The sequence below is a fragment of the Leptonotus elevatus genome, chromosome 2, assembly GCF_054856555.1.
Source record: "Leptonotus elevatus isolate MCC_2025b chromosome 2, RoL_Lele_1.0, whole genome shotgun sequence".
NCBI lineage: Eukaryota > Metazoa > Chordata > Actinopteri > Syngnathiformes > Syngnathidae > Leptonotus > Leptonotus elevatus.
Window position 1 is genome coordinate 40,030,431 of NC_141240.1, and position 26,848 is coordinate 40,057,278.

General features: G+C 40.2%; 1 protein-coding gene across 3 annotated transcripts in view; it reads right to left on the bottom strand.

Moving 5' to 3' along the window:
- agap1 (ArfGAP with GTPase domain, ankyrin repeat and PH domain 1) overlaps positions 1–26,848 on the bottom strand; it is an 86,308-nt gene that overhangs the window by 38,664 nt on the left and 20,796 nt on the right. For 2 of the 3 annotated variants that reach the window (XM_086067891.1, XM_086067890.1), the window contains 8 exons: positions 23,290–23,348; positions 23,120–23,207; positions 18,227–18,312; positions 17,958–18,099; positions 16,520–16,654; positions 11,353–11,480; positions 9,014–9,169; positions 8,848–8,940 (listed from right to left, as the gene is read on the bottom strand). In XM_086067891.1, coding sequence (XP_085924017.1) covers positions 8,848–8,940; positions 9,014–9,169; positions 11,353–11,480; positions 16,520–16,654; positions 17,958–18,099; positions 18,227–18,312; positions 23,120–23,207; positions 23,290–23,348 — 887 coding nt within the window. Of the gene's footprint in view, positions 1–8,847; positions 8,941–9,013; positions 9,170–11,352; positions 11,481–16,519; positions 16,655–17,957; positions 18,100–18,226; positions 18,313–19,958; positions 19,974–23,119; positions 23,208–23,289; positions 23,349–26,848 lie in introns of all 3 variants that reach the window. The other variant, XM_086067889.1, reaches the window with a different exon arrangement.

Here is a 26,848-nt window from a genome sequence, read left to right on the forward strand (position 1 = left end):
CACATAAACAACGTATAAATATCTTTGGGGGCATGGTAATATTTAAAATAGAACGTATTTATATGTTTTTGGGAGCAAATGAGCTAATGATCTGCAGAAACACTGCCCACAAAACCCCATTTAGGCAAGATGGATCCAAACCAAATTGGGAGGTGATTCGAATTAGGATTTCTAGAGATGTCCGTTGCCACTTTTGTGGATGTCTGCAAAATTCTCACTAGTCAAGTCTACTGTGATCTGAATCAGTCTCTTCCCCCGCACAATTATTTAAATGCCACTGTATGTTGTCCCCCACACCTCACCCCCCCCCCCCCCCCCATGTACACACTTTTATTCTGCATCATCAGCGTAAGGACCAATGTTTACATCCTTATAACAACCCATACAGATAGGTGAGCGATTAGCGCTGATAAGTGGACAACAGGATCTTATTTGCCTGTGTGTGAATTGTGCCCATTTAGCTAGGAATGGTTTATCTAGTCACTGCTGTGTTTCCACATTTCGAGTGATTCCGCTGTCTCCAAATGAAGAGCAAGTAGAATGAACAAGCGGGGTCCTCTGTGGCGCACAAAACTCAATTTGATGTGCAGAAAGTGCTAGCAGTTGGGTCACAGATGCTTTGCTAATATCAAGCCAACTTTTTGGATACACCTCGTACATAACATTCACTAGCAAAGAAGTACTCAGGGGTACAAAACTGTAGTGAGATGGGGTGGGTGCTTCACTGCTAACATTCCTCACGCCGGTCTGTCCGACAGACTTTTTGGGACAGGAGACATCCGCTGATTAATTTGAGTCATCCTTCCTGTGCACGCCACGCGATCACTTTGCATGATGGTGCGGCGAAACTCAACGCTGATGGCTAATATGTTTCGTTAAGAACGTCTGCCGGCTGGGTGACACACACGGCACGATTCGCCTTCAGGAGCGGGCAGCCCGTCATGACGGCACACAAGGTCTCCGTGTGGGGAAATAAATATGTCCTCAGATATACTCACTTGGCACTTCCCCGCCCCATGAAGTATTGTGGCCTAGTGCTTAGGAAAAGGTCGATAGCTGGGGGGGAGGTGGGGGAGGCCAGGTTGATGGGGAGATGATGTCATTTGTTAAGCGTCCAAAAATGTCCAAAGGCGCTGGCGAGCGTCACAGTTAAAGCTCAGGTAGAGGAAGCTGGACTGTGAATAAAGACCGACAAGAAGTAGTGCTTAGGAAAGGTCGCTTGTTGACGGGAAGCTGAGAGATGAGGTCATTCATTAGATGACACATCGGGCTCGTACCTGGGGGTCGTGCAGCAGTCACGACACGTGTCAGACAAAGATGTTGAATAGGCCTGTGCTGTGTTCTAGAAAACTGGGAAGTCACAAATTTGGTGTTCGACTTTGTGCTCCCAGAATCGGGTCTAAATAATCAAGCACGTTTCTGTAGTGCAGCAGTTTAACATTGTTCCAATGTCAAGGCACATATAGATGCAGAATAAAAGGTTATTCTAGATATTGTTATGACCCTTGTGTTGAAAACCCCACAATGGACAATGGAATAACTTTTTCATTTCATGTTGTATTAAATGGTCACTCATATTTATTTATTTTTGCTCCATTCCAGGTTTCTTGAATGCAGCTTTGACTTTAACAACAATATGTTGGTTGGAATGTTTTTAAATGTGAAGGGATGAAGATATTTCATTTTACTTTACTGTATATCCCACTATGGATATTGCATGTCTTACACAAGATAGAATGAAATCTAGCCTAGCCTTAACAAGGGCGCAATTTGCTTATTTGAATGACGTTTCATCAAACAATTGTAGAATTCAGTCTGGGGTACCTCAGGGCTCATTCTTGGGCCCTTTACTATTTTTAATTTACAGTATATTAATGATTTGCCAACGTCTCACAGTAATGTTCTTTCATTATTATTTGCGGATGATAACAGTTTACTAGCTGTTGGTGATGACATTAAATCTCTGACTGTATTTGTAAATAGAGAATTAGCAGCTGCTTTTAACTGGATTCAGATCAATAAACTAACCCTCAACTCATTTGCTCCCAAAAACGTATCAATATGTTCTATTTTTAATATTGCCATGGTCCCAAAAACGTATATTCATACCTTTTTTTTTTTAAACCGTTTTTCTATGATAGAGCATACTGAAGGCTTTGATGCAGCCTCTCAACTGAAGAGAATGGTTGAAGAAATGGCAGTTACAAAAACGGCCAGCAGGTGACAGCAGAGTATGAGATCAACCAGGGCCATTTTGCAAAAAGGCTCTTTTCCCCACTGTTTTAAACAGATTTGTGAATAATTATGAAACTTATATTCTAATGCTAATTTCTGCAGAACGGAAACAGATAGAAATATACTTTTGTAGGTTCAATGTTTTTATAGCAATTTTGTGGGCCTTGCAAAATGAGTCAAAATCCAGTAAAACAGCCGGGAGCAAAGGGGGCTGCTTCCGTCAAAATGGTTATGATGAAAAAAATGTAACTACTTGATATTTTGTGGTAAGAATAAATCCCATCTAAAAGAACGAGCCAAAATATTAATCAATGGAACTGACATTTCTCAAGTACCTTATACCAAATATTTGGTTGTTGTTGTGGACAACTCTGAACTGGAAAAACATGTCAAACTATTCACACGCACAATGAAAATGCTTGGTATTTTGAAAAAAATCTTTATCGCCTGGTCCATCTATTGCTCATGTAACCCTGTATCACAATTAATTCATGAATTATTGTGATATTGTTTTGGCTGCAACCTTTTTGGCATATTTGAGCAACCTACTGATAATCCAGAATAGATTTTTAAAATGAATTTCAAAAGATTAAAAAATTACTGGAGCTACATTTAATCTGATCCTGAGTTGTCGTAACTATTTTACATTTCCCTTTCCCACCAATTGCTAGGAAATCTCAACTATGGACATTGCGTACCTTGCATAATCTGTATATTCCTCTTCTCTATTGAATTAATTTTGTCTTTATGTTTTTACTGCCATCCGGCAATATTTTCATTTGATATGACCCTTAGATCATGGAGTGGAATCCCGTACATGCCCTTCATTCGGCTTGTACGGGACTCATTTCCTCCTTGAACTCTTTTTAAACTGTACTAAATAAACAAAGAGCCACAGGGTGAGATGGCTATGCAATGTTGTTGGCACCTAGCAAAAAGGCATCTTGAGAGATTCTTCAGGGGACCAATTAGCATCTCTCCAACAACCTGTCTCGAACTCCACAATTATTTTGCTCTGCAATCTGCAGTAATGCTTTTTTTACCCCATCTACCAAGCGGCCCCTTAAGCAAAACATCACATCACGTAAGCTCACCACCAAGCCTCTTTTGTGTGAAACCGTAAAATGAACTTTCCTGGTCTACTATAAACTAATAGAGTATTTAAACCCTCCATCGCCCCGATGTTCCTCACACAATGGACCCTCGCGAGTGTGATCCAAAAGGAGATACAGAGGCGCTCAATCTGCGAGACGGAGGAGGACACGCTTTCCACAGAGCGGACAGATCTGTGAGGGGCCACAGCCCTTTTGTTCACGGAAATCCCACAAGAGCAGGACGCTAAATTGGAGGTGTCACCCTTAGACAGCAGACTGGGGGGGTGACAGTGGGTGGGAGGGGAGCCGGACGCTGCCTCCTCTATCGCGCCGGCCATCGCAGCTCATCCATCATGCTTTCAAGACGGCGCGTGTGTGCTTGCGCCGAGATTGCAGGCAGCGTGGCCAAATGGTTACGACGGCTGATATGCGATCAACAAAATGGATCAAACTTTCACAAACTTTGTACCATTGGGATTTTTTGTTTGTTCTAAAAACAGATTCTGAAGATAAATTGAAGTTGACAAAGGGTCACTTCCCCCAAAGGACAAGGTGAGCCGACCAAAGAAACTGCCTATCTGGGCAATGAATGACAAACCCAAAAGCTCACTGCATCAGTTAGTTAGTTTTAGTGTATTAGCAGACATAAAACACGAAGACCCTCGGGCCATCAACGGTCATCATGCGACAAGCCCGTGGCAAACAAAAACGGGAGATGAGGCGTAATGAGTATGTTCTTTGATTGACGCCTGAGCGCCATGTTTTAATTATTCCTCCGACTAAAATGGGAGCGACGCCCCCTGCAAAATCTCATTTGCAGGGGTGAGTGTGCGTGACAAAAATGTCATCACGGCCAAAATGGCTCCGAGCAGTGACAACCTTTCACAGGGAAATGATATTTTTCGGATCCGGCGAAATGCGGATAGTGTCACCCTCGTTAAAGCCTTGATAGCAGGTCTTTAATATTCACCGTCTTAATTAGGGCCACAGTTAATTTCATTAAATTCTTTGGCTGCTAAATGAAGCAGATTATGAGACATCTTTTATTGCCAAGCGTGAAATTACAGCCTGCGAGCCGCCAATGGCGGCCCAAACTAATGAATTACAGGGTAAATAACATCCGAATTAACCATGCAATTTAACTCCTGACAAAGCAGCCGGCGCCGAGAGGGGACGAGCGCACTTGTCAAAACCAGCCAGCCCCGTACTCGTCTGCAACCCGGAGAGCCAATTACAGCACTAATCGCCTCCTTGCAGGAACGAGTGCTGTCCCATGTCAGGAAGTATGTCGTGTAAACTATTATCTCAGGGACAGTGGGCGGCGTCAGCAAAATTCAGCAGTCCAAAGGTTCGCAGCTTCACTTTATGTTCGTACTTATAGTATTATTTATGGCGTTGAATTGTCCTTCATTACAATAACATCAAAAGGGTAAAAAAGAAAGAAAGAAAAAAGTCAAATAAGACCGAGTTTTTAAGACACTATTACATGTGTAATGTTTATATCATGATGTATGCATGAACTGAATAGTAGTTTGTCTTTATTTACCTTAAATGGCCGTCGCTAGCATGCTAATGCTAATCGCCATTGCTAACCATTTAGCATAGGCTAATTGTGTTGGTGTTTAATAAAGCTCGTGCACAGAAAATAATAAACAATTAGTAGTTACATCCACTCTGACTCAATTCAAATCGTGTATATGTAATGACGTATGTGTGAACTAAATGGTGGTTAGTGTTTGTTTACCTTAAATGTAATCGTTAGCGCGCTAATGCTAATCACCATTGCTAACCTTTAGCATAGGCTAATATTGTTGGTGTTTAATAATGCATATGTACAGAATAAATAATGAGTAGTTATATCCACTCAATTCAACTCACATTCAATCTTAGTAGATTAACAAAAAAGAAAATAAAAATAAATAAAACTTTTTTTTTTTATGGAGTGCGGATTATTTGATGGAATAATCAATAGGATCATCGATTTTTAAAAATAAGCCAAGCCATTTTTGAGGACCACGAGTGATTTACATTTGCATTAAATTCAACAAGAATTTTGTATATGGCACGCAATTTTAAGTATTTAATTATTTTTTTACATCTTAAAACAATTTCATAGATAATGAAAACTTATCAGCCTTGAATAAAATACAACCATTTAGCAGGGATTTCTATTTTTAGCAAAAAAAAACTGGCACACAGATTTCAAGTTTTAAACTTATTCAAATATTGTTATCAGGGAATGTTGGTAATAGAGGTTTACATCAGCAGGAAAGTCCGGAAGGCGCAAATCGACAGCCCCCTCGCTTCCTGTCAGCATTCTCTTCATCAGACATCATTCATATTCATCCATTATTGCAAGGTGCACGCACGCGTGAATGCAACTTAATGTTGACTGACACGCTTTGCTTTTTTCATCATGCTGCGATCTGCTTCTGTCATTATGACTTCAGGTAATCATATTGACCTATAAGACAATTAACGCTTTTTCCGCAACTTCATTTTTGGAAAATTGGCGAGCTCCTCTAATGACATAACATTACACCATTGTTATTTAACTCATGTTTTATAATGTTGGCATATTTTCAAACGTGACTGAATGAAAATTATTACTATGTTTTTTACAGTAGTTGTGTAAATTTGCTGCAGGTTCAGTTCCGAATGCAGTTTGCGTAGAATTCTGGAATGATTGGCCAAAATTACCTATTGTTTATTTGACAGCTACCCACAACTGCTTCAAGCTGTTTTTTTTTTTCTTGCGTGTACTTGGCATATAAGTTCACCAGTTCGTCATTAGTTCCTAGAACTCCTCAGTCAACTGCCTGACAGAGACGTGAGTGAGCTGTTCGCTTTCTCTGCCCCAATTAGCGGCTAATTAGTGAAGTGGAGCAGATGTGGAGGAGTAAACAAAGCTGGATGCATCCGCTGCACTCCCAAAAAAAAAAATGATTCCAAGGTTTATTATTCAGTGGGACATTTCACTCACCATTAGGTCTGCAGAAACTCGTATGCGAAGAACGCTTCATCACATCGCTAAACATCATTTTGCCAACATTTGAAGGAAAACAGCAATAAAAAGTACGAAGTCTGGATTTTTTTTCCCCCCTAGTTGTTATTTGGAGTTGAACGTATGACCTCCCTCGTGTAACACAAACGACCTGATCCACTAATATGCATTCTACTATGGATAACAGTGCAAAGTGTGTAAACATGATACGTGCACAGGACCAATTAGGTCAGACTGTTCTTGTTACTGTGGCCCAACCATTGCAACGGGTATTTTTAATGAGCGCTCTTCTTTATGAAGAGGCGGGCTGAACCGGCATCACCTCGAGTGGTCCCGAGTCGCTCTAATGAGATCAGGAGTGGTCGCCAAGTGGCCCACAGGTGAGCTCTCTGGAGTTCAAACCCCATAAACACTCAACGCGTCGTCCGACTGACGGATTTCCTCTCTAATCTTTATGACTGACAGCTCCTGTGAGGGTACAAAATCTCGCCGTTTAGTTTCACCTCCCTGGTGAACACGCAACAGGACATGAGGAAGAGGAACATAGATTAGAACATCAAGTGGGCTCTTTCTTTTCTGTGTGATAATGACGCGCACACACACACACACGAGCAGTTAGGCTGCTCGATTGTGAAGAAAATATTCATCACGATTAATTCGGTAATAATTGCAATCACTCATTTCATTTCAATCATTTGTTTTTTTGGTACAAAAGCAAATGTTTAAACGTTAAAAATATTAAGACAAATACATTTCTTTGAAAGACTTTAAGAAATCAAGTTCCTTTTGGACCAAACAAGATTGATTAAATTAGTCATTTCAAAATAAAAAAGGTGCAAATATATACATTTAAACAGCTCACAATTAGTATTAACACATTCCCTCGCAGCCATTTTGACTGACGCAATACCCTTTGCTCCCGGCTGTTTTACTGGATTTTGACTGATTTTGCAAGGCCCACAGAATATTGTGTTCTATTGCTATAAAAACATGGAACCTACCAAAAGAAAGATTAGAGTCTCTTTCTTTCATTAGCAACAAAAATATATTTTTTATCTGTTTCCGTTTTGCAGCAATTAGCATTAGAATATAGCTAAGTTTCATCATTATTCAAAAACCTGTTGAAAACACTGGGGAAAAGAACTTGTTGCAACAGGGCCCTGGTTGATGTCTTATACTCTGCTGCCACCTGCTGGCCGTTTTTTGTAATGACTACCATTGCTTTAAGCAACCTCTTCAAAGCCTTCTGTATGCTCTAGCATAAAAACAACATAAACAACGTATAAATACGCTTTTGGGATAATGGCAACATTTAAATTAGAACACAAGTTTTTGGGAGCAAATGAGTTAATAATCTTTTATTTTAGTTTACGATTATGCCGATTTTGTAATTGTAAAGTGTAATAATTGAAATTGTAATTTAATTTCAATTAATTGCACAGCCCTACGAGCAATGAGACTAGGGCTGTCACTATCGATTATTCATAGAATTATTAATTAATAATAATAATAATTAATCGTATCAAATGTTATTTTGCGTTAATGTGCATTACAAAACTATTTTCTTCTATAATTACAGCTTTTTTTTGTATTTGTATTTTTTAGTGACTAAAAACCAACAAGACATCAATTCAGCAATATCAACGAGAGGTAATTGATGTTGTACTCGACCCGACATTTTCGGGCATGTAAAAGCATGCAAAAGATAATCAGTCTACTCTGATGAAGAACTACAGAAATCAGAGAATAATTACTGACTTAAAATGGAGGATTTGCACATTTTGAATTTAAACAGCGGCTGTTGATTAATTTGATAATCGATTACTTGTCGATTAATTGATTAATTTTGACAGCTCTAAGAGAGACATTTGTCCCACACGTCAGATAATTTCGTTATGACACTAACTGCTCTCAAAGTAAATTAATACCACCAAAAATGTGGACTGTCCCCACTGAGATGCATTTACATCACAACTTTTGAAATACACGATGGGAACGCCATCCCGAGGCAATTACTGATGCCTCCGCTACCGTCTCGCCTGCTCTCTCCCGGTGAGACGGCCCCTAATCAGAGATGCAATTTGTTCATTAAGAGATTACAAACGAGGCTGCGGCGTCGACACGAGGGTCATGATTAGCGCTCGCTAATTGCCTGATATGCTTGTCGGGGACGCCGCCACGACACGCTGGCCGCAAATTAAGAGCCAATTCCGACGCTCCCCTCGCCGTCACAGCAGGTTGCTCGCCCTCCCCTTCCTCTCGGTCCTTTATTCCTTGAAAACGCCAGCGCGCCCGCCAAAGCGCTGGTCTGCAGATGAGAGTGCGAATGCAAAGGAAGCAGCTTGAAGTGCTACGCGGTGGCGTGAAGTGGGCGATCAAGTGGGGGAACAGAGGGAGGGGAGGCGGCAGTCTCCTAATGATGCGCTTGGAGGACCCGGGAGAGCTTGGCGCTCTAATTGATGTCAAGTGTGTGATTTCACTCTTAATGAAGAGCGAGCAGACAGGAAGTCTTACCTGTTTGATGGGAATGGCTCGCCCGCTGCCGATGCTGTCGGATCGAGCCTCCAGACCTTTCTTATCCTTGTCCGTCTCGCTGGTCTTCCTCGACTGTGCAAGAGATCATTCAGCGATCGCAACAATGTCGTCAAGAAGCGGCAAACGCACGTCGACACAAACTCACCGTGAAGAGGTTGGAGCGACGCTTGGACTGCTTGCGGACGGGCGTGGGCGTGTTGGTGGTCTGCGGGACATCGATGCGCAGCTCCTTCTGGCTGGTGCTCGGCGTGGATGGCACCGACGACGAGTAGTCACTCAAACTACCGCCGCCATTACTTGTCTGAAACAACAAGGCATTGAGGAAGTGGAACAAGTTCGTTCGGTGACCGTGTTCTGACAGGGAACTCGAGCCCCATCAACTTATGAGCACGACTGGATGTCTGCTAACTAGTGGTGAATGGTGATATCTACAGTTGTGCTCATGAGCACGAGAATTTTGCTTTGTCCAAAATCTCCGCCCAGTACCATTTTTCCATCACCTTTTTATTGTTGATTATTGATGTATGAGAGTAACAGAAAGTTCAGCATATTGGGCTTTTGAGTGACATCTTCGGATGAAACCAATATACACTGTAAGCTTCACAGGTGAACCTAAATGAACCTCATGTATATTTTTGGAATTCACATGTTCAACGTTTCCTGTTCTCGAACAAGGAGCCAAATGGCAGAATTCAAATCAGGTGTTTGATCCATGATTGAACCAATACACTTCCTGGTTCAACTCGAATCTTTGTCATGTAGTTCACATTTTTACATACGCATACGTCATCAAAAGTCCAATATGCGCTCCGCGCGGGCGGGGGCATTAATGGCTTGATTTATGATTGACGCATCCGCAAGGTCCGCACGGGAGACGTACGTCAATCGGTAAAGTTGTTTTGAGTAACAGTTGTGGCTTTAATTGAATCCCACTTGAAACATGAAGCATACAGTTGACATTTGTGGTGATACTGTGTTAGTAATTTAGTCACGCCAGACGACTCATTTATTGCGCTCGGCAATGACGTGACGTCATCGCTAGGGGAGGGGGAAAAAAATAGGAGAGGTCTCCGTGAGATGAAGCGCTCGAACAGGCTCGCCTCATTTTCACAAAATATTATTTCTACCTCCTCCCGCATCACTCCTCTGTAGATATGAGATGGTAAAAATATGAGCCCTGACGACCGACTTATAAAAGTCAGTGGCCCTGACACGTTGGACCATGCATTTGATTTATTTACAAATGAAGCTTACAGAAAATTGAAACATACAACTGGGACGCTGGACCAAACGCATTTTACTTCCGCAAACACAGCTTTGCGAGTGACGTTGTATCTTCTTCTGCGCATGCGGGTCACTTTGGGGAAGCATAACATTCACACAGCAGACAGATTGGGGTCGCAATTAATAAGTAATATGAACGCTCACTCAAAACAAATCAGATTTCACCCAAAAATCTAAATTGAGCATTAAGACCTGCAGTGTGAACGAAGCCTTTAGAGCAGAGGTGGGCATCAAGGGCCGGAGTCCTGCAGGTTTTGCATGTTGCCCTTCTCCAACACAGCTGATATATGATCAGCTCATCAGCAAGCTCTGCATAAACCTGATAACGATCCTGTTGATTGGAATCAGCTTGTGTTGGAAGTGAGAGACCTCCAAAACCTGCAGGACTCCGGCCCTCGAGGACCGAGATTGCCCACCTCTGCTTTAGAGTGTTACCAGCAGGTTGCAACAGAAATACAGAGAAACTGGTTTTGGAAATTGGTCCTTCCTCGGGTCTCCTGACGGCGTTTAGGTGAACGGTATGGGATTTTTTTTAATAGGTTTTTGGTGAACTAACGAATACACACACGCACGCACATACACATACAAAAAAAAATATATATATTTTTTTTTTAAAGAGCAATGATGATGACATTACCGAATGAACAATACTGAGCTCTTTAAAAAAAAAAAAAAAAAAAATACAGAGAAACTGGAAGAGGTACAGAAAGACACAAAACTTTTTATTTCAGCACTTTGACATCAAATTAAGTTCGCCGGTAAAGGTCATAGTGCATTTTAAGGTTCATCCTGAAATTTAAGCCAATTGACAAAGATTCCTAACTTAACTTGTTAGTCGAGTTAGAGTAAAATACGCATTCTCTTGTGAATGGATGACAGATTGCCACTTTCGTGTTGCAGTGGTACGCAAAAAGTGGAATGGGAGCAAAACTAAATGCCAAATTTGAAATATACCTTGGCGACAAGACGCCATATATTATGACATGTTCCATGTCCGAAATATGATACCACTGTATTTACATTTATCTCGTCAATATCACACAAAACCGTAATTCTATGTTTTTGTAAACAGTCTACAATTAAAACTGAAAGTCTACATGACCACATTTAGATTTTTTTTTTTTCCTTTCTCAAATTCAAACACTTCTTGGTTGAAACGATTTAGTGAAGCGCTACCTGGCGTCGAGCGGCCCCACTCACCTGGTTGACCTGGACATTGGACACCTGCGTGGTACAAATGGACGAGTGGCTCGGGGAGTTCGGGAGCGATTTGCACGGGCCGATGGACAGCTGCTGCTTCTTCCGAGTGGCAACGATCTTCTGAGCAACTGTAGCACAAAAAAAAAAAAAAAAAAAACATGGCCGTCAATCTCTTGCAGAGATACTATGCAAATATTTGACCTAGGTGGTGACACTAGCCGGGTTTACGTGGAGACTTTTTAGTCATTCCGAATAAAGATCTCTGGTCACCTGTTTACATGTGACGCGATTCATTCCGATCTGCCGTTTATATGCTCCCCCGTTTCATCAGATCAGCCCCGTGGCAGCCGCGGAACGCACGGACATCGATCACGTGATTTATAAAGATGGAGTTCATTCGTCATTTAGCAGAGTAGTTGTGATAATGTTAACACTTTTTTTGACGCAACATCTTGATAAAAACAAGTTTCAAATACTTAAAAACAAGTTCTCCCCTCGCAGACAAGCTCTGTGGAGACAGCGCCATTGACGTCAAGACGCATTTACGTCAAGACAGAACATGCGCATGCCGGACGCACCCTCGCCATTCCGAATGAAGTGTATAGATGACGCTCGTTCGGATTGACCAAAGGGATATACCACCCCTGTGATTCCGAATGAATTTCCATTTGGATTCAGCCTTTTGATTCCGATTTAGGTATTAATATGTTGCATATTGCATATTGCATGTTTTCATACCGTTTGGCCGGAATACGTGGCTCCATGTAAACCCGGCTATTATTCTGTAACATTAGATCTTAGCAGCAAAGACTTACAAATAAAAAAAATTGTACCACAGAACATTGATCATATTTCTACTTTCAAAACAGAAAAAGGGTCGAACATGCTGAACGTGGATTAAAACTTCACAAGTTCATTTGAAAGGGGATGAGAGAGTTAAGACTTCACTGAGTGTCTTCTGTCTCCGATCCAATCAGCCAATAAATACAGTCGACGCAATTGCTTTAATTAAACTCGTTAAAATTGGTTGATGAGGAGCCCATCGTAAACATTTACCTCCCAGTGTCACAAGGCGAGGCGAGCCAAGGGCAGCCACAGAGAGAACATCGTCGGCTAGATGAGGTGTCAAAACTCACTGCGAAATAAATTCCAATTGAGATTATGACTTGTGAATTCTGTCTGACATAAAACGCATCCTAAAATAATTTCTTTGCGCGCTATGTTCACCACATCTGGCGGCATTGTTCAAACTTTGATAGGAGCAAAGGAAAGAGGATCTTATTTGACTGGAATGGCACAATGGCTATTAGGTCTCAGCATATGGAGGACTAAAACGGTCATAATTACAACTAAATAAATGACTAAATAAATAAGTGAATAAAAGTGAAAATAAAAACGGATATAAAAAATAATTCAAAAATTAAATACAAAAAATAAATATAAATGGAAATAAAAACAAAACAAAGAAAATATATCCCTAAATAAACATAAGTAAAAATGAATAAAAACAACAACACGAGATTCAAAAAATAAAAATAAAAATGTGGAAATGAATTAAAAAAAATATATATAAATAGAATTAAATATCAATCAATAAATAAAAACGCTCTGTTCTCATATTTATTTATTTCATGCTGCAGGCGTTTTTATATATTGATTGATATTTATTTATATTTGTATATTAATTTTTGTATTATTTCAACATTTCATTTTATATTTATTTTTAATTTTTTCAGCTTTTTTTATTTGTACTTTTATTTATTTAAAGATATATATACGTTGTTGTTTTTAATTCAATTAATATTTTTATTTATTAATTACATTTTTCAATATTTGTTATATTCGTTTTTATTTTCACTTTATTCATTTATTTAGTCATTTATTTATTTTTACAATTTACCATTTCAGCCAGCAGGTTCTGGATAATAACAATAATACTATGTCAGCTCAGGATTTTTAGTTGTGGAGTTCATGTAGACCAGGGGTGGCCAAGTCCGGTCCTCGAGAGCCCCTATCCAGCCTGTTTTCCATGCCTCCCTCCTTCAGCGCAACTGAATCTAATGATCAGCTCATCAGCAAGCTTTGTAGTAGCCTAATAACGAATCAGGTGTGTTAGTGGTGAGAAACATGGAAAACAGGCTGGATAGGGGCTCCCGAGGACTGAACTTGGCCACTCCTGATGTAGACGCTGGCTTCTTCTACAGTCCCCAAAAAAACACGTGTTATCTGGACGTCTGGATAGATCCGTGCTCTGTTGGTTCAAATGGTGCGTGCAGCCAGCAGGAGGCAGTGTATGTGTTAAGAACAGTTATTATAAGGATGCGCTAAATATTTAAACTGCCCATTTAATTTAATAATTTAATTAACAATTTATCTTCCTCCATCAATCACAACTTCGGTGTGAGAGAAGACCACTTGCTTTAACATCAGCGATCTGATCAGATTTATGACAGAGCGTCACATAAAGATGGCGGTGGTGGGGGAGTGTCGCTGAGTCAGCAGTCTGTAAAGTTAAATTGTGACAGCAGACATTCAAAGCGTAAAAATCTGATATTCTATGTACAATCTTTGAAAGCTGTCATTTGAAGGGCAACATACCAAAAAAAAAAAAGAAGTATGAACTAATCCTAAATAACTACAGTAGAATTGCCTTACCAAAAGTAAAACAATTTGTGAAGTTTTGTGAACAGGCATTTGTATATCCGGGGAACACCTCCATGAACACAATAGTGGCATAAATAGCCCACATTTACATTCATTCCTAAATTGGCCCCAATTAATCTATTCTGAAACAAACTAACCAACATAAAAACAACAATCAAGCCTGCTGCCTGGGAAGGTAAGGTCTAACGATGCAATAATGATGATCACTTTTACTATGGAGCTATTTTGGATTGCATTTGTGTACCTCAAGGTGAACACACACACACGATGTACAATTACAAAAACAAGGCGTAAAACTTTACTTTTGTTTTCATGGTCTACTTCTCCTAATAGCACATGTGTAGCCTGCAGGTGAACTTAACGTGTGTCTGTGTTGCAGTGGGTGAACATTAGCGAGTGCTCATCTCAGCTTGTTAGGGAGTGTGAACGATGTGCTCGCCTTCCACACTCTGACAGATGAGAAAGAAGCCACCGACGCGCCTGTGTGTGTGTGTGTGTGTGTGTGTGTGTGTGTGTGTGTGTGTGTGTGTGCGCGCGCGCGCGCGTGCGCTGTGTGTGCATTTGGGGCTCATGTCGCCATAATTAGGCTAATTAAATTAGCACGCTGATGGACGAGGACCACAGCATAGTCAACCTCAGCACCCCCCGCTACCCCCCCCCCCCTTTCCCTCACACAGAGGTCACTTCTCCCAACTGGACCAGGCTTCACTTCTCATTACATGTCTTATGCGCACGCACACACACACACACACACGCAGTCTCAAACTAAAACAAATAAGCCAATCTGTGCTCATCCACAAACCATTAGGGAAATGAAAGCAAATCTCTTTAAAACATGACACCATGCTCCTTACACAGAGGTTGCCATGGCAATGAGATGGTTGCAAATTTGGCAACTACTAATTGCTGGCACTCATCCAACTTCAATATGTTGATTTCTAATTTCCAGACATGCACGCACTCGCAGGTGACCATGTTGTCTTGCCAGGCCGAGCAATTGGCTTCGAGTGTTTTAACAGGACACTCGCCAAATCCGTGGCACACAATACAAAGTTCTTAACACAAATCGTCACAAATGATCACTTTATAGCATTTAAGCATTGACAGAGGCAAGCAAGCAGGGTTAAAGACAGCACGTTTTTCCCCCTGATTATTATTATTTTTTTGTGGCTTTGAGTCAAAGCAGATGAATACAAATCTAGGTTAATCTGCTAGTATCCAACCTGCCCCCCCCCCCCCCCCATTAAAGTGAAAGTCAACCTTAAACATTTCTTGACAATATGTTATATGTGACCTCACTAGTCTAAACATGACATTCTGATTCATATTACATTTGTGGAATACGAGTTATGAAGCTAAATCCAGCTATTTTTATCCATTTCAGGGGGCGGCCATTTTGTCGACTGAAGATGACATCACAGTTGCTCAGGGCTCAGGTAACGACCAATCACAGCTCACCTGTTTTCTGAAGCGGAGCTGTGATTGGTTGTTATCTGTGACCTGAGCAACTGTGATGTCATCTTCCGTCGACAGCAAGTGGCAAAATGGCCGCCCCCTGAGATGGATAAAAACAACTGGATTTTGCAGCTTAACTCATATTCAACTAATGCAGTATTAATCGGAACACCATATTTAGAATTGAGGGGCTGCATAGAACATATTATTGTCAAAACAATTTGGGGGGGGGGGGGGTTGACTTCCCCTTTAACTCATTCACTCCCAGCCATTTTCACTGAAACACTGTCTGATTTATTAAACTTTGGAATTTATTTTGTATTTATGTGGTCTCTTGAACAATTTGGAAATGAAAATAGATACATAAATAAATAAATATATTATAAATAAAGATTTGTGCAATCAATATAAAGTGTTTTTTTTTTATCATAGTAAAGCTCTGTTTTCAAAAAGAAATAATAAATTACATTTTAAATAAAGTGTTCAAGTGATTGACAGGTGATTCTAGGATGGCATATGACAAGTTGGGTCAAACCATTCGGGTATGGGGGAGATGCTGTTTTTTTTTAGGATACTGAAATTGAATAGCCTACTGATTATAAAATTAATTAAAATTTCACGTACACCCTGGAGTGCCTTTACGTACCCCCAGGGGTACACGCACCCTTATTTGAACTGCAACTTTCTTGTGTAAGCTTTAGTACAGACCAGGAATCATATAGTTTGATTTCTAAGCGTATGGATGCTATGCATCCAGGCCAAGCATGGACTATCAGCCATGTCTGGACCTTGGTAACTGTGGGCGTGCCTTGTCCTTTATTGCGTCTGTGTTTTATGAATCCTCACGGGGAAGGAAGGCTCTCTTCCGCAGTGCCCCTCCTTGCCTTGCTCCCCTCGCTATGATAAAACTTAATTGCTGTTCGGTTAGAGCTAAATAGCTGAGCGGGTCAATTTCCCCCCTAATTGACGGGCGATTAAGAGTTGGCGAATGTGCAGCGGGGGAATGTGACCTTCCCAGAAGACTGGACTCTGCAATCAAGATTCTCACCATCCTGGAAGACTCGCTCCACATTGAGGCCGTAGGTGGCGCAGGTTTCGTAGTAGGTGCAGCGCTTCAGGTCGTTGGACAGTTTTCTGGCCCGGCTGTCGTCAATCACCCTCGGGTTCGATGAGCTGATGGCGTCTGAGGAAAAGAGCTTTTATATCAGTCAATGGATTCAAACTTAAAAATTCATTTGAGATGTATGCGACTAAATCAAAATATCAGACACCAACATATATCCCTTGTTTGATCAGTCTTTGCTTTACATGCTGCAGAATTAGTCATTTGGTGCCATCTGCTGGTTTAGGATGAAAGTGAGCTCAGAGGACAGCACTTGGAACTTCAACGTAACCAAATGCACAGGAAAGGACATACACAGCTATAATAATAATTGCATTTCTTATTTTCTTCAAGATTATTTTTTTTGTTTGTTGGAAAGATTCCTTTTATTAAAATACCAATACAATTCATTTTCACCCCAATTAAAAAAGTTCCCAATTTCTTTAATAAAAGGTCTCCAGCATTCTTAAGCCAAGATACTCAAAATAAAAAGAATGATTAATTATTTTTAAAAATATTTAAAATACTAAGATGAACGATGTCAAATTAATGAACAACCGCAACAAAGACACAAAAGAGTCAAGGTCAATTATAAAAAGCTCATTAAATCAAGGGTATGAAATAGTTAATTAAGATAATGGACTGCATCAAAGGTAAAAATTATTATATATATTTTTTTAAAGTAAAAAAAAGAAGAAGTTCTGATCGTGCTTCCAGTGGCTAAACTTGTTCTAAATTACCGGTAGCCGATTTTGGCGGGGCTATTCTAAGTCATTGATGCATAACTCCAGTGTGGGCACAGTTTTAAGTCAAATTACCAAATCACATACAGAGAAAGCTAACATGATACATATTGTCGCTGTCTTGTGAAAAACACTTATTCCAAAAACTTTTTTTTTTTTTTTTTTTAAATGGACACGTCTGCATTCAGTTTCTTCCCATAAACATAAAAATGTAGAAAAAAAGGACATATGATAATTTCTTGTGCAATTTCGTGTTCCATAACACAATGGTACAATGACTTATGAGAGCCGTTAAAAAAATAAATAATAATAATTCAGTTACGATCAATTGCTTGGTGTTTTTTTTCAGGCAGGGCATGATTATTATGAATTTTAATTGGGAAAATTTATGCAATATGCATTTAAATGTATTTGAATTTGGACTATCGATTCGATATACGAATAAATTGCATTACGAGCTTGATCAGGGAACTAATTAATCTGCTAGGTCTGGTCAAGGTAGCACTATCCCATCTAACATCATAAGTGTGACTATATGAACTCTCCACTAGATGGCGACAGTGTATCAGAAACAAAAACCAGTTACAACACATCTGTGATGTACAGTTCTGTTTGTGTGTATGTGTGTGCTGGGGTCAGACCTTGCGTGCCAACTAAAACCAGTGGCAGGTCGGCAGCGTTCCTGTAGTTGGCAAGGCGGTTGAAGTAGTGATAAACTGTCTGGAAGCTGATCTCGTCCTCTAGGCTGAAGACAAAGATGACCGCGTCAACCCACAAAGCGAACTGTAGATGGGAATAGGAAAGGGAAGCAATGTGACTCATCACAAATAGCCAAAATGGACAGGGCACACAAAAAGACCCCTTCACCTTGACAAGGTTCGGCAGTCATGGGGATGTATTCGGTACTCACCTGTGCCTCCGGGGGGCCCCCTTCGTCCCTGATGAGCAGCAGGTGACTCTGCCCATCAACCACCATCTCCTTCTTGAAGCGACCACCTAAAGGAAAGATTACTCACATTATTACATGAAGTGACTTGATATCTGTTGGGCCAACTGGATTTCAGATTATCTCAATTGGAATGATACGATTGGTTGGATGAAATTGGGAGCTGACGACCTCCTCTACTGATTGGGAGATGTTTGGCTACGTAAGATGCTCTGATGTCGATGAGAGATCATGAATGCTGAATTGTAACTCTGAGAAGTTAAGAAGCAAGGAAAGATTACTTCCATGATCAAGGATGGCTGATTGATTGATGATGATGAGAGGGCAAGAAGAGCAAACTAAGATGAAGGTTGTATTAGCCAGGCGAGTTGAGCTTGGGGTTCAGTTTGGTATCATGGTTATTCCAAGATAGTTTGCACTAAAGAATAGGGATAGACCGATTATTGGCGACTATATTGGCCATTTTGACGAATGTCAGGTATCTGCTTTTTTTTATTATTTTTTTTTTTACTTATTTGCTCCCAAAAATGCATAAAAATATATATTTTAAATATTGTCATGGTCCCAAAAAACTTTTTTTTTTTTAATGCTAGAGCATACAGAAGGCTTCGATGCAGCCTCTGAACTGCAGAGAATGGGTGAAGCATTGGTAGTAATTACAAAAACGGCCAGCAGGTGGCAGCAGATTATAAAAGATCAACCAGGGCCATGTTGCAACAAGCTATTTTTGCCGGTGTTTTAAACAGAATTGTGAATAATGATGAAACTTAGCTATATTCTAATGCTAATTGCTGCAAAACGGAAACAGATACAAATATACTTTTTTTTCCTGATGAAAGAAGAGACTCTAATCTTTATTTTAGTAGGTTCCATGTTTTTACAGCAATAGAACACAATAATCTGGGGGCCTTGCATCAGTCAAAATCCGGTAAAACAGCCGGGAGCAAAAGGGGTTGCTTCAGTGAAAATGGCTAGGAGTGAATGAGTTAAAAATCTGACGTCCAAAACCATTTTAATCTCAGGGAACTATTTATTAAAATTTTCAGTTAACTTTATAAGAGATTCTGCTGATCCTGGGAACCTTCTGAACCATTTGTTTTTGTTTAACATTAAAAACAAAGAAATGTGAAAGTTGAAGATTTCAGGTATTTTTAAATTTTGGAAAAAATGAAAAAACTTAATGTAGAAAATGAGAGAGCGCTATGGTATTTACTCATTTAAGTTTCCATTTCACTTTTTAAGATGTACTTATCGGAGCTCCCTCAACATTTTGTTAGAAATTTAAAAATATGTCAATTGTCTAAAAAAAAAAAAAAATATATATATATATATATAATATATATATATATATTTTTTTTTTTTTACTTCTACATTTTGAAAAATCAGGAAAAAAAATTCAATAAATATGCTTTAAGACATTACAATAGAGTCAAGATTGGCATTTGTATTTAAAAAAAAAAAAATTTAAGCCAATATCCCCTCCCCCTTTTACTGAAAATGAATATCAGCTCCAAATATAGGTTATCGCCTCCTTGACTACTAATAATCGGTATCGACCCTGAAAAAAACATATCGGTCTATCTCTACTAAAGAACCAATGAATTGAAATGAATGGAAGCCAAGCTGTCCTCGCCAGGCTGCTGCAACTCTCCGGGTTTGATGAACATGAAAGGAAGGTGAAAAAGAGGATAGTTACCTGCATCCACGTCAGCTAGTATACCGAGAAGCAAGAAGACAGAGAGGAGAGAAAAAAACACAGGTGAAGGGTGAAAAGGGCAAATCGTTGGCCTTAATGCCACCGGCAGGCTGGCAAGCAAGAGATCACAGCCAAGTGCTTGAGAGCGATGCATTCAAATGAAAACTCCGGAATTGTCATCTGACGCCTTTTTTAATATCTTGCTTTTCCCCTTGTGGGCAGTGAATTTAGAAACGTGTGATCGCTTCCATTTGCCCACACTTGGTGGTTAAAGACGTTCAATCAGCTGTGCGAGCGCGCGCGCCGCCTGGCTGGGATCCTTCTCGGCTGGGATAACGCTTCTGTGTCTGAGCGTCCGTGAACACACCACACAGAGCCGAGCTGCTACTGCTCTGCTGGGTGTGCAGCCTCAGAATAGTTCTGGTTAGCGGCTTTGTGGCGCTGCGGTTGCTGTGTTGTTCCAAAGCCACCGTCTCAGCTCCCAATCAATCGGCATGGGAATCAAGACTACGGCATATTTTTAGGCTCCAGGAATTTGAAAACAACACAGAAACTTATTTTGGCCTGTGACAGTTTCAACCAGCACTCCCAACAATAAGAACATCAAACACTTTGTCAGAGGTGACACAAGGTAAAAAGTAACCGAATGGCACATCTGCAGTTAACGCTGTACAAAATTAACCCCAGAACTAGGAACTTGACATGGTCATCATAAAACAGGAACTCTTCTGAGTTCTTGGTCTTTTTTGTGTGGGATAAACGAAAATGCTTTGGGGAGGCAGTACTTTCAAGACTTTTGAGGCACATGAACGCTTTCCGAGGGGGCACACAATAAAAAGCCCACACTCAAAAAACTGTTGGGTCAAAAGTAACCCAATTATGGATCAAAAATGGACCGATACACTTTATGGGTCAATTTGACCCAACTTTTTGGGTTGTTTTATACAAAATGACCAATTTGTTTTTAACCCTAAGTAAAGGATCTAACCAATATTTATGAGCTGTTTTACACTAAATGTAAAAGACCAATTTCTTGACTCAAAATTGGGTCAAATTGACCCAAGTAGAGGATCGGTCCATTTTTGACCAATTGTTGGGTTATTTTTGATCCATCTGTTTTTAGAGTGCAGTGATGAATTGACTCTCACATTTCAACACTTTTTGGGGTTTTATACAGTTCCACACTTACCAGAGTTAAATCAGCACTTTCACAATTGTGAAAATATTCAACACTGGGAGAGAGTCAATTTTTAACTCACAAAGCAGAGTTACTTAACACTACCGGAGTAGACATTTAACTCTTGTAAGACACTCATAAAAGTTGACTCCTAAAAGAATCTGCCATGACGGTGATCGAACCGGCCACCCTTAACCTCTAGGCTATCCAATCACATAGTGTTTAAGGCGTTATAAATAAACGTAACCTGTAACTTTGGCCCGTCAAGTGTTTCGAAATGAAAATGAATTGAATCCCCTTTTGTCTGTCAAGACTGTCAGTATTTCTCAGTGATAAGCAAGGAAGAAAGGGGGACGAGGAAAATGGCGCTAACTTGTCTCTCAAACTGGAGAAGAGCAAGTGAAAGGCGGAGCCAGTCTAACACTGTGGAGTTGATCTTAGTCTAGACCATCAACTCTATGAAATAACACCTTCTCTACACACCATTTAATTCTGAAAACATTAAAATTACACTATGAGAGTTAAAATCAATTCCCACAAATTTACCTCTACAATTTTACCTCTCCAATTATCGCTGTGTTGGGTCCATAATGAACAACATTTGAGATGGATGACTAACATGCAGTATATTACAACTGTTCCCGCTTTGATTCAACATTTGTGCACCGCTCTACAAAAGGTACGAGTCTGAGACGAAGAGCGAGCAGTGATGCGGAGGAGGAGTACAGAGGAAACTGGAAGCGGCGGTCAGAAACGGGAAAGTTTACACCAAAATATCCACAAGTTTTGGCGAGACTGTGATGCATGCTCTCATCGAAAGAAATAAAAAAAAACGTTTATTGGCCAAAAAAAGAAACCTCGTCAGAAGTTTTGACTTCCACTTGACAAGCTCACACATGCAACAAAGTACTATTAACAAAATAACTGGAAGGCTTTTTAAAGGTGGTTGGACAATTGACTGGAGATAAATAACAAAAAAATAATCATATATACAGTATATGCTACATCGACTTACAAGTGACCAAACTTTTGGGTTTTCAGATACAAACCGTTGCTCGGTTATTTTATTATTGATTTTTGCCTTGTGCTGATTGTACCACTAGCTCACCAAACTTGTGAGCATTTTGCCATAAAGGTTTTTTGTTTCTGACTGCTGCTTCCAGTTTCCTCTGAACTCACACTAGAAAAAAAACAATAACAACAACACAGCCGAGCCCGCAGCGAAAGACTTTTCCAATGTGGCGTCTGAAATACATTATAATGCAGAAAGTATTCGTCTATTTAGAAATGTTCAGCGTTGCAGACGCCACGCCCAAAGAAAAGGTTCCAGGGCTCAAAACAAAAGTCGTACCCGCCATGCAGGTTCTCTGCCCCCAAAAATGACCCAAAACTTTATTTTTGGAAGCGTGCCTGCAATGTAAACATGTTCCTGCAAAAGTTCCAAGTTCTGACAGGAAGTTCCTACAGTGTAAAAGGGCCTTTACCAGGAATTTATTTTGGCAAAAAAAGAAAAGAAAAACTACTGTTTGATGAGCAGCTTTCCTTTGCCAACTCAAAGAGGAACGGTGGTGATATTAAAAATACAAAATCAAATAATATAAAAACTTAAATACGGAGTTCTGTGTGAAGTTTGTATGTTCTCCCTGTGCTTTGTGTAGGTTTTCAAAACATGCATGTTGCATTTATTGAACACTCTCAATTGCTTAGTTGTGAGTCGAAGTTTAATCTATATTATAAATGTGTAGATTGGGTGCATCCAATTCCAGCTCAAACGGATGGATAACGGTGCAAAATGGAAAATACTGACTTTACTGGAAGCAGGGAATGGGGCACAGTCTTCCAAGTGTTGACTATTACATTAAAAGAATGCAAGATTTGTTTTTTGGGACTCACTTTTTTAACTCAACCCACTAATCATCCTCAACTAATTTCCTTTGGTGTTATCCTGTCAACATTTATTTTACTACTCGTTGTGTCTTTGTACCTTCGGGTGACTCCTCCTGGACGTACGTTCCCGTCAGGTACCTGTGGACCAACGCCGACTTCCCGCTGGCCAGGTTACCCACAATGCCCTGTAGGGAGAGCGCACTTCTTCAATAAAGAGCAAACTTTAGATTTGGATGCCACAGACTGAAATCGTTTCGGGAGACTCACCACTTTGAGTTCTGGCACAGAGCGACTTAGAGTCCACTCCTGGCTGTTCACAAACGCATCTGGATGAGAAAGGAGAGAGGGGGGGGGGGGGTGTCATGTCAAGCATTTTGATGACTCAATCACGTTGTGTCAAAGCATCCATTTTTAAACGCACAGAGCACGCTTGCTTGCTGCCACAGACACTATCTATATGCACTGTGCGTTCCTCTATCACATGCACAAATGACTTTTTTGAACAGAGAGGGCCCTCTTTTCATTTAACATGTTGAATGGGACTTTGTTGGTATTTTTGGATTGGGGCGCATTTACGAATAGGATGGGTCAGGGGATGAGCAATGAGCAATATAAATAACTCAACATACGGGTCAGGTTTTTGTGCTTCAAAGTAGGAAAAAAAAAGATTGTTACATTTAATATTTAAAACTTGATAAAAATCGAACTCGCAATAAATCTTTTGAAAAGTCACATTTCAATTTGATAATTTTGCATGGGTGTCTGTTTATGACAAAACAAAATGTTTCCATTCACGCTTGAATATGATACCGTTCCAGAATTCCCCAGCATAAATGCACATGAAATTGACTACAAATTCGTCGCCTCTTTGGAACGCTAGCGAAGCATCGGTCCATGTGCGCTAAGTAGGCCAGTAGGCCACACCCCTCCAGACCTTCTCACTAATTCATTAGCTGCAATCTGCGAGAGCGCAAACGTGCTAAAAGCCCTCCAGGTACTGTAGAAGCCCGACTGGCTTGCACTTTCACTCATCTGACCGTTCCAGGAAATATCTAGAACATGCATTGACCTACAAATATCCATCATTTATGGAGCGCTGCACGCCAAGATGCTTCTACGGATCAAACTTAATGGTACACTAAACCTTCGCTATTCGTGGGGGATCGGGGCCGAGCCCTGCTGCGAGTAATTGGCGCCGCCCAGAAAAATGTTTATGAATGCCTGTAATAATAATTTAAACAGATATTAGTCGGGCTTTGGCGCCATCTTAAGGCGTTACAGAAAGAGCACAACAATATGCTGATATGTGAGGATAGGTTCTCAGGGGAAAAAATTGGTGAATAGGTGGTCTCATGAATATAGAATCAGAAGAAATAGAATGAGTGTGGAAAAATAAAATCAATCAATCAATCTATCAATAAATAATCTGTATCGGTTCTGAAAAAAACTCTAATTATGATTCAGCATGGTTCATTTTCAGAGGGTATGATGATGCAATACGTTTATTGTTGTCATTTTGCATAAATATAAATGAACTTGCCAGCACTGAAAATATGGCATTTCCTTCAAATATCTCTCTCTAATAAAAGACAATTGAATACATATCCCAATATATTTTTAAGGGGAACGATTCAAATCGGTTCAACTCGCATCATTTGAATCAAAACCAATTTTCCGATTCCAATCGTTTTTTGTTACACCCCAACCAATGTTTGAGGCCAAGTTTCCACACTTCCATCCTTATCAGTCTGGACAGAATCCAGGAGAATCCAAACACACAGGAGGACATTGTAGAGGTTTCCACAGATGCCCGCCTGTGTGAAAGCTCGCTGGCAGGCCGGATGTTGATTCAGCTGTTTCCTGTTTTTAGGGCCACTTGCATTGGTGTGTACTCGTTTTAGCATCATTGCAACATTAAAGAAGACATTGTGCATATTTTTCCCCCACAATTGTAATCACCTCCCTAGTTTCTTGATAACATGTCTATGACATGCTTATTTGAGAAATCCCTAGCAGGTTCTTCCTAATTGCAGCAGATTTACAGATCTACTCAATCGATTGATGCATTTGTGGCTAAAGCCAAACTGTGGCAGGGTTTTCACTTTCTGGACCTGGATTTGCCACCTTTGCCTGACACCAACCAGAGCTGGCTGATATACAGACAAGTAGCACCAAATTCTTACCATTTTCACAAGAGCTCACTGCATCAAATAATGGCAAACAGGTAGAAACAAATAGGCCCTCGTCTTGAAGAAATGTCACATTATTTCACCTATGTAGGCAATGAATGGCAATTGCCGAAACAACGTTTACGCTTCAGAGTCACTGGAAGGCTGCAGCCTATTTAAGCTACCTTAAGAGTGAAAAGACACCAGTGAGTGGTCACTAGTCAATTGCAGGACTGAGAGAAACACGACCACGGACAAAAAGCTTATTCTAAAACTTCACATACATGTGCGGTCGCGCGCGGTAAACAAGACTCTTGAACGGCAGTTGCTCCCCTCAGGGAAGGGTGTATGCGTTGCATGCTAACTGTCACTTGTCAAATCAAGGCAGCATTGCCTCGTCAGTCATGTGCAATATCATACTAGCTCAGCCATTGCCATTCCTCAAACGATGCACATTTCTGCAACATGGGACTAAAAAAGGTACTTCTTATATTATTATAAATATTCATTATACTTTTAACCTTTTAAGCCACCTCCTCTCAGCTGACATACATGGTGACGTCCTACTTCATTTAAAGGGACAGCAACGTGCTTTTGGCCATGTTAAAATGCTAATTCCTCAGCAAAAAACATCAAAGTGGTGTTTTCCTCTATTCGCCCCTCTTTGAGAAATTCTAGCTCATTCTACTCTCCAAGCGCCAGCCCCTCCCAACCTGAGAAAACGAGCTTTTGGCACTTTTTGACGTCATTAGGAGAAGATCCACACTCGCACCGCCTCTGCGGACTAAACGCACGTCCACTCTCTCTGAGACCTCCATGCTCACATTTTTAATTAGGCATGTTTTGGCCACTGCGGCAGTTATCACTCACCCCCCCAAAAATCACAAAAATACCAATAAATATTTTTCAACATCTCCTTTAAAAAAAACATTATTTTTCGCCCGCTTCAGCCAAACACAGCATTGTGAAATTGTGAACTACAAAGACCATCATGATACTTGACAACGGAGCACATGACAATAAAAATTGATGGGCCAAGTCTATTTCTTTGTCAGTGCTGTTATGAATGCACAAATTAAACGCACGTCCACTCTCTCTGAGACCTCCATGCTCACATTTTTAATTAGGCATGTTTTGGCCACTGCGGCAGTTGTCACTCACCCCCCCAAAAATCAACAAAAATACCAATAAATATTTTTCAACATCTCCTTTAAAAAAAACATTATTTTTCGCCCGCTTCAGCCAAACACAGCATTGTGAAATTGTGAACTACAAAGACCATCATGATACTTGACAACGGAGCACATGACAATAAAAATTGATGGGCCAAGTCTATTTCTTTGTCAGTGCTGTTATGAATGCACAAATTAACAACTTTTTTTTTCAATGTGGGTTTTTATACAAAAAAAAATTTTTTATATTGACAAACTCCCCACAATATTGTGATAATCATATTGTGAGGTTTAAATCGTGATAATTATCGTATTGTGTATAAAAAGTAGGTATTGAATATGTTTGTTTAACATGTATCGTATAATTGTCTATCCTGAATGTTTGCTGAGCACACAGAGAAAGAAAAAAAACGTTTCCTGTTCATATGGAGCTTTCTTCTTTTTATGTTCGTTGTAACTAGTTCAAATGTACTCTTCACAAGCTAA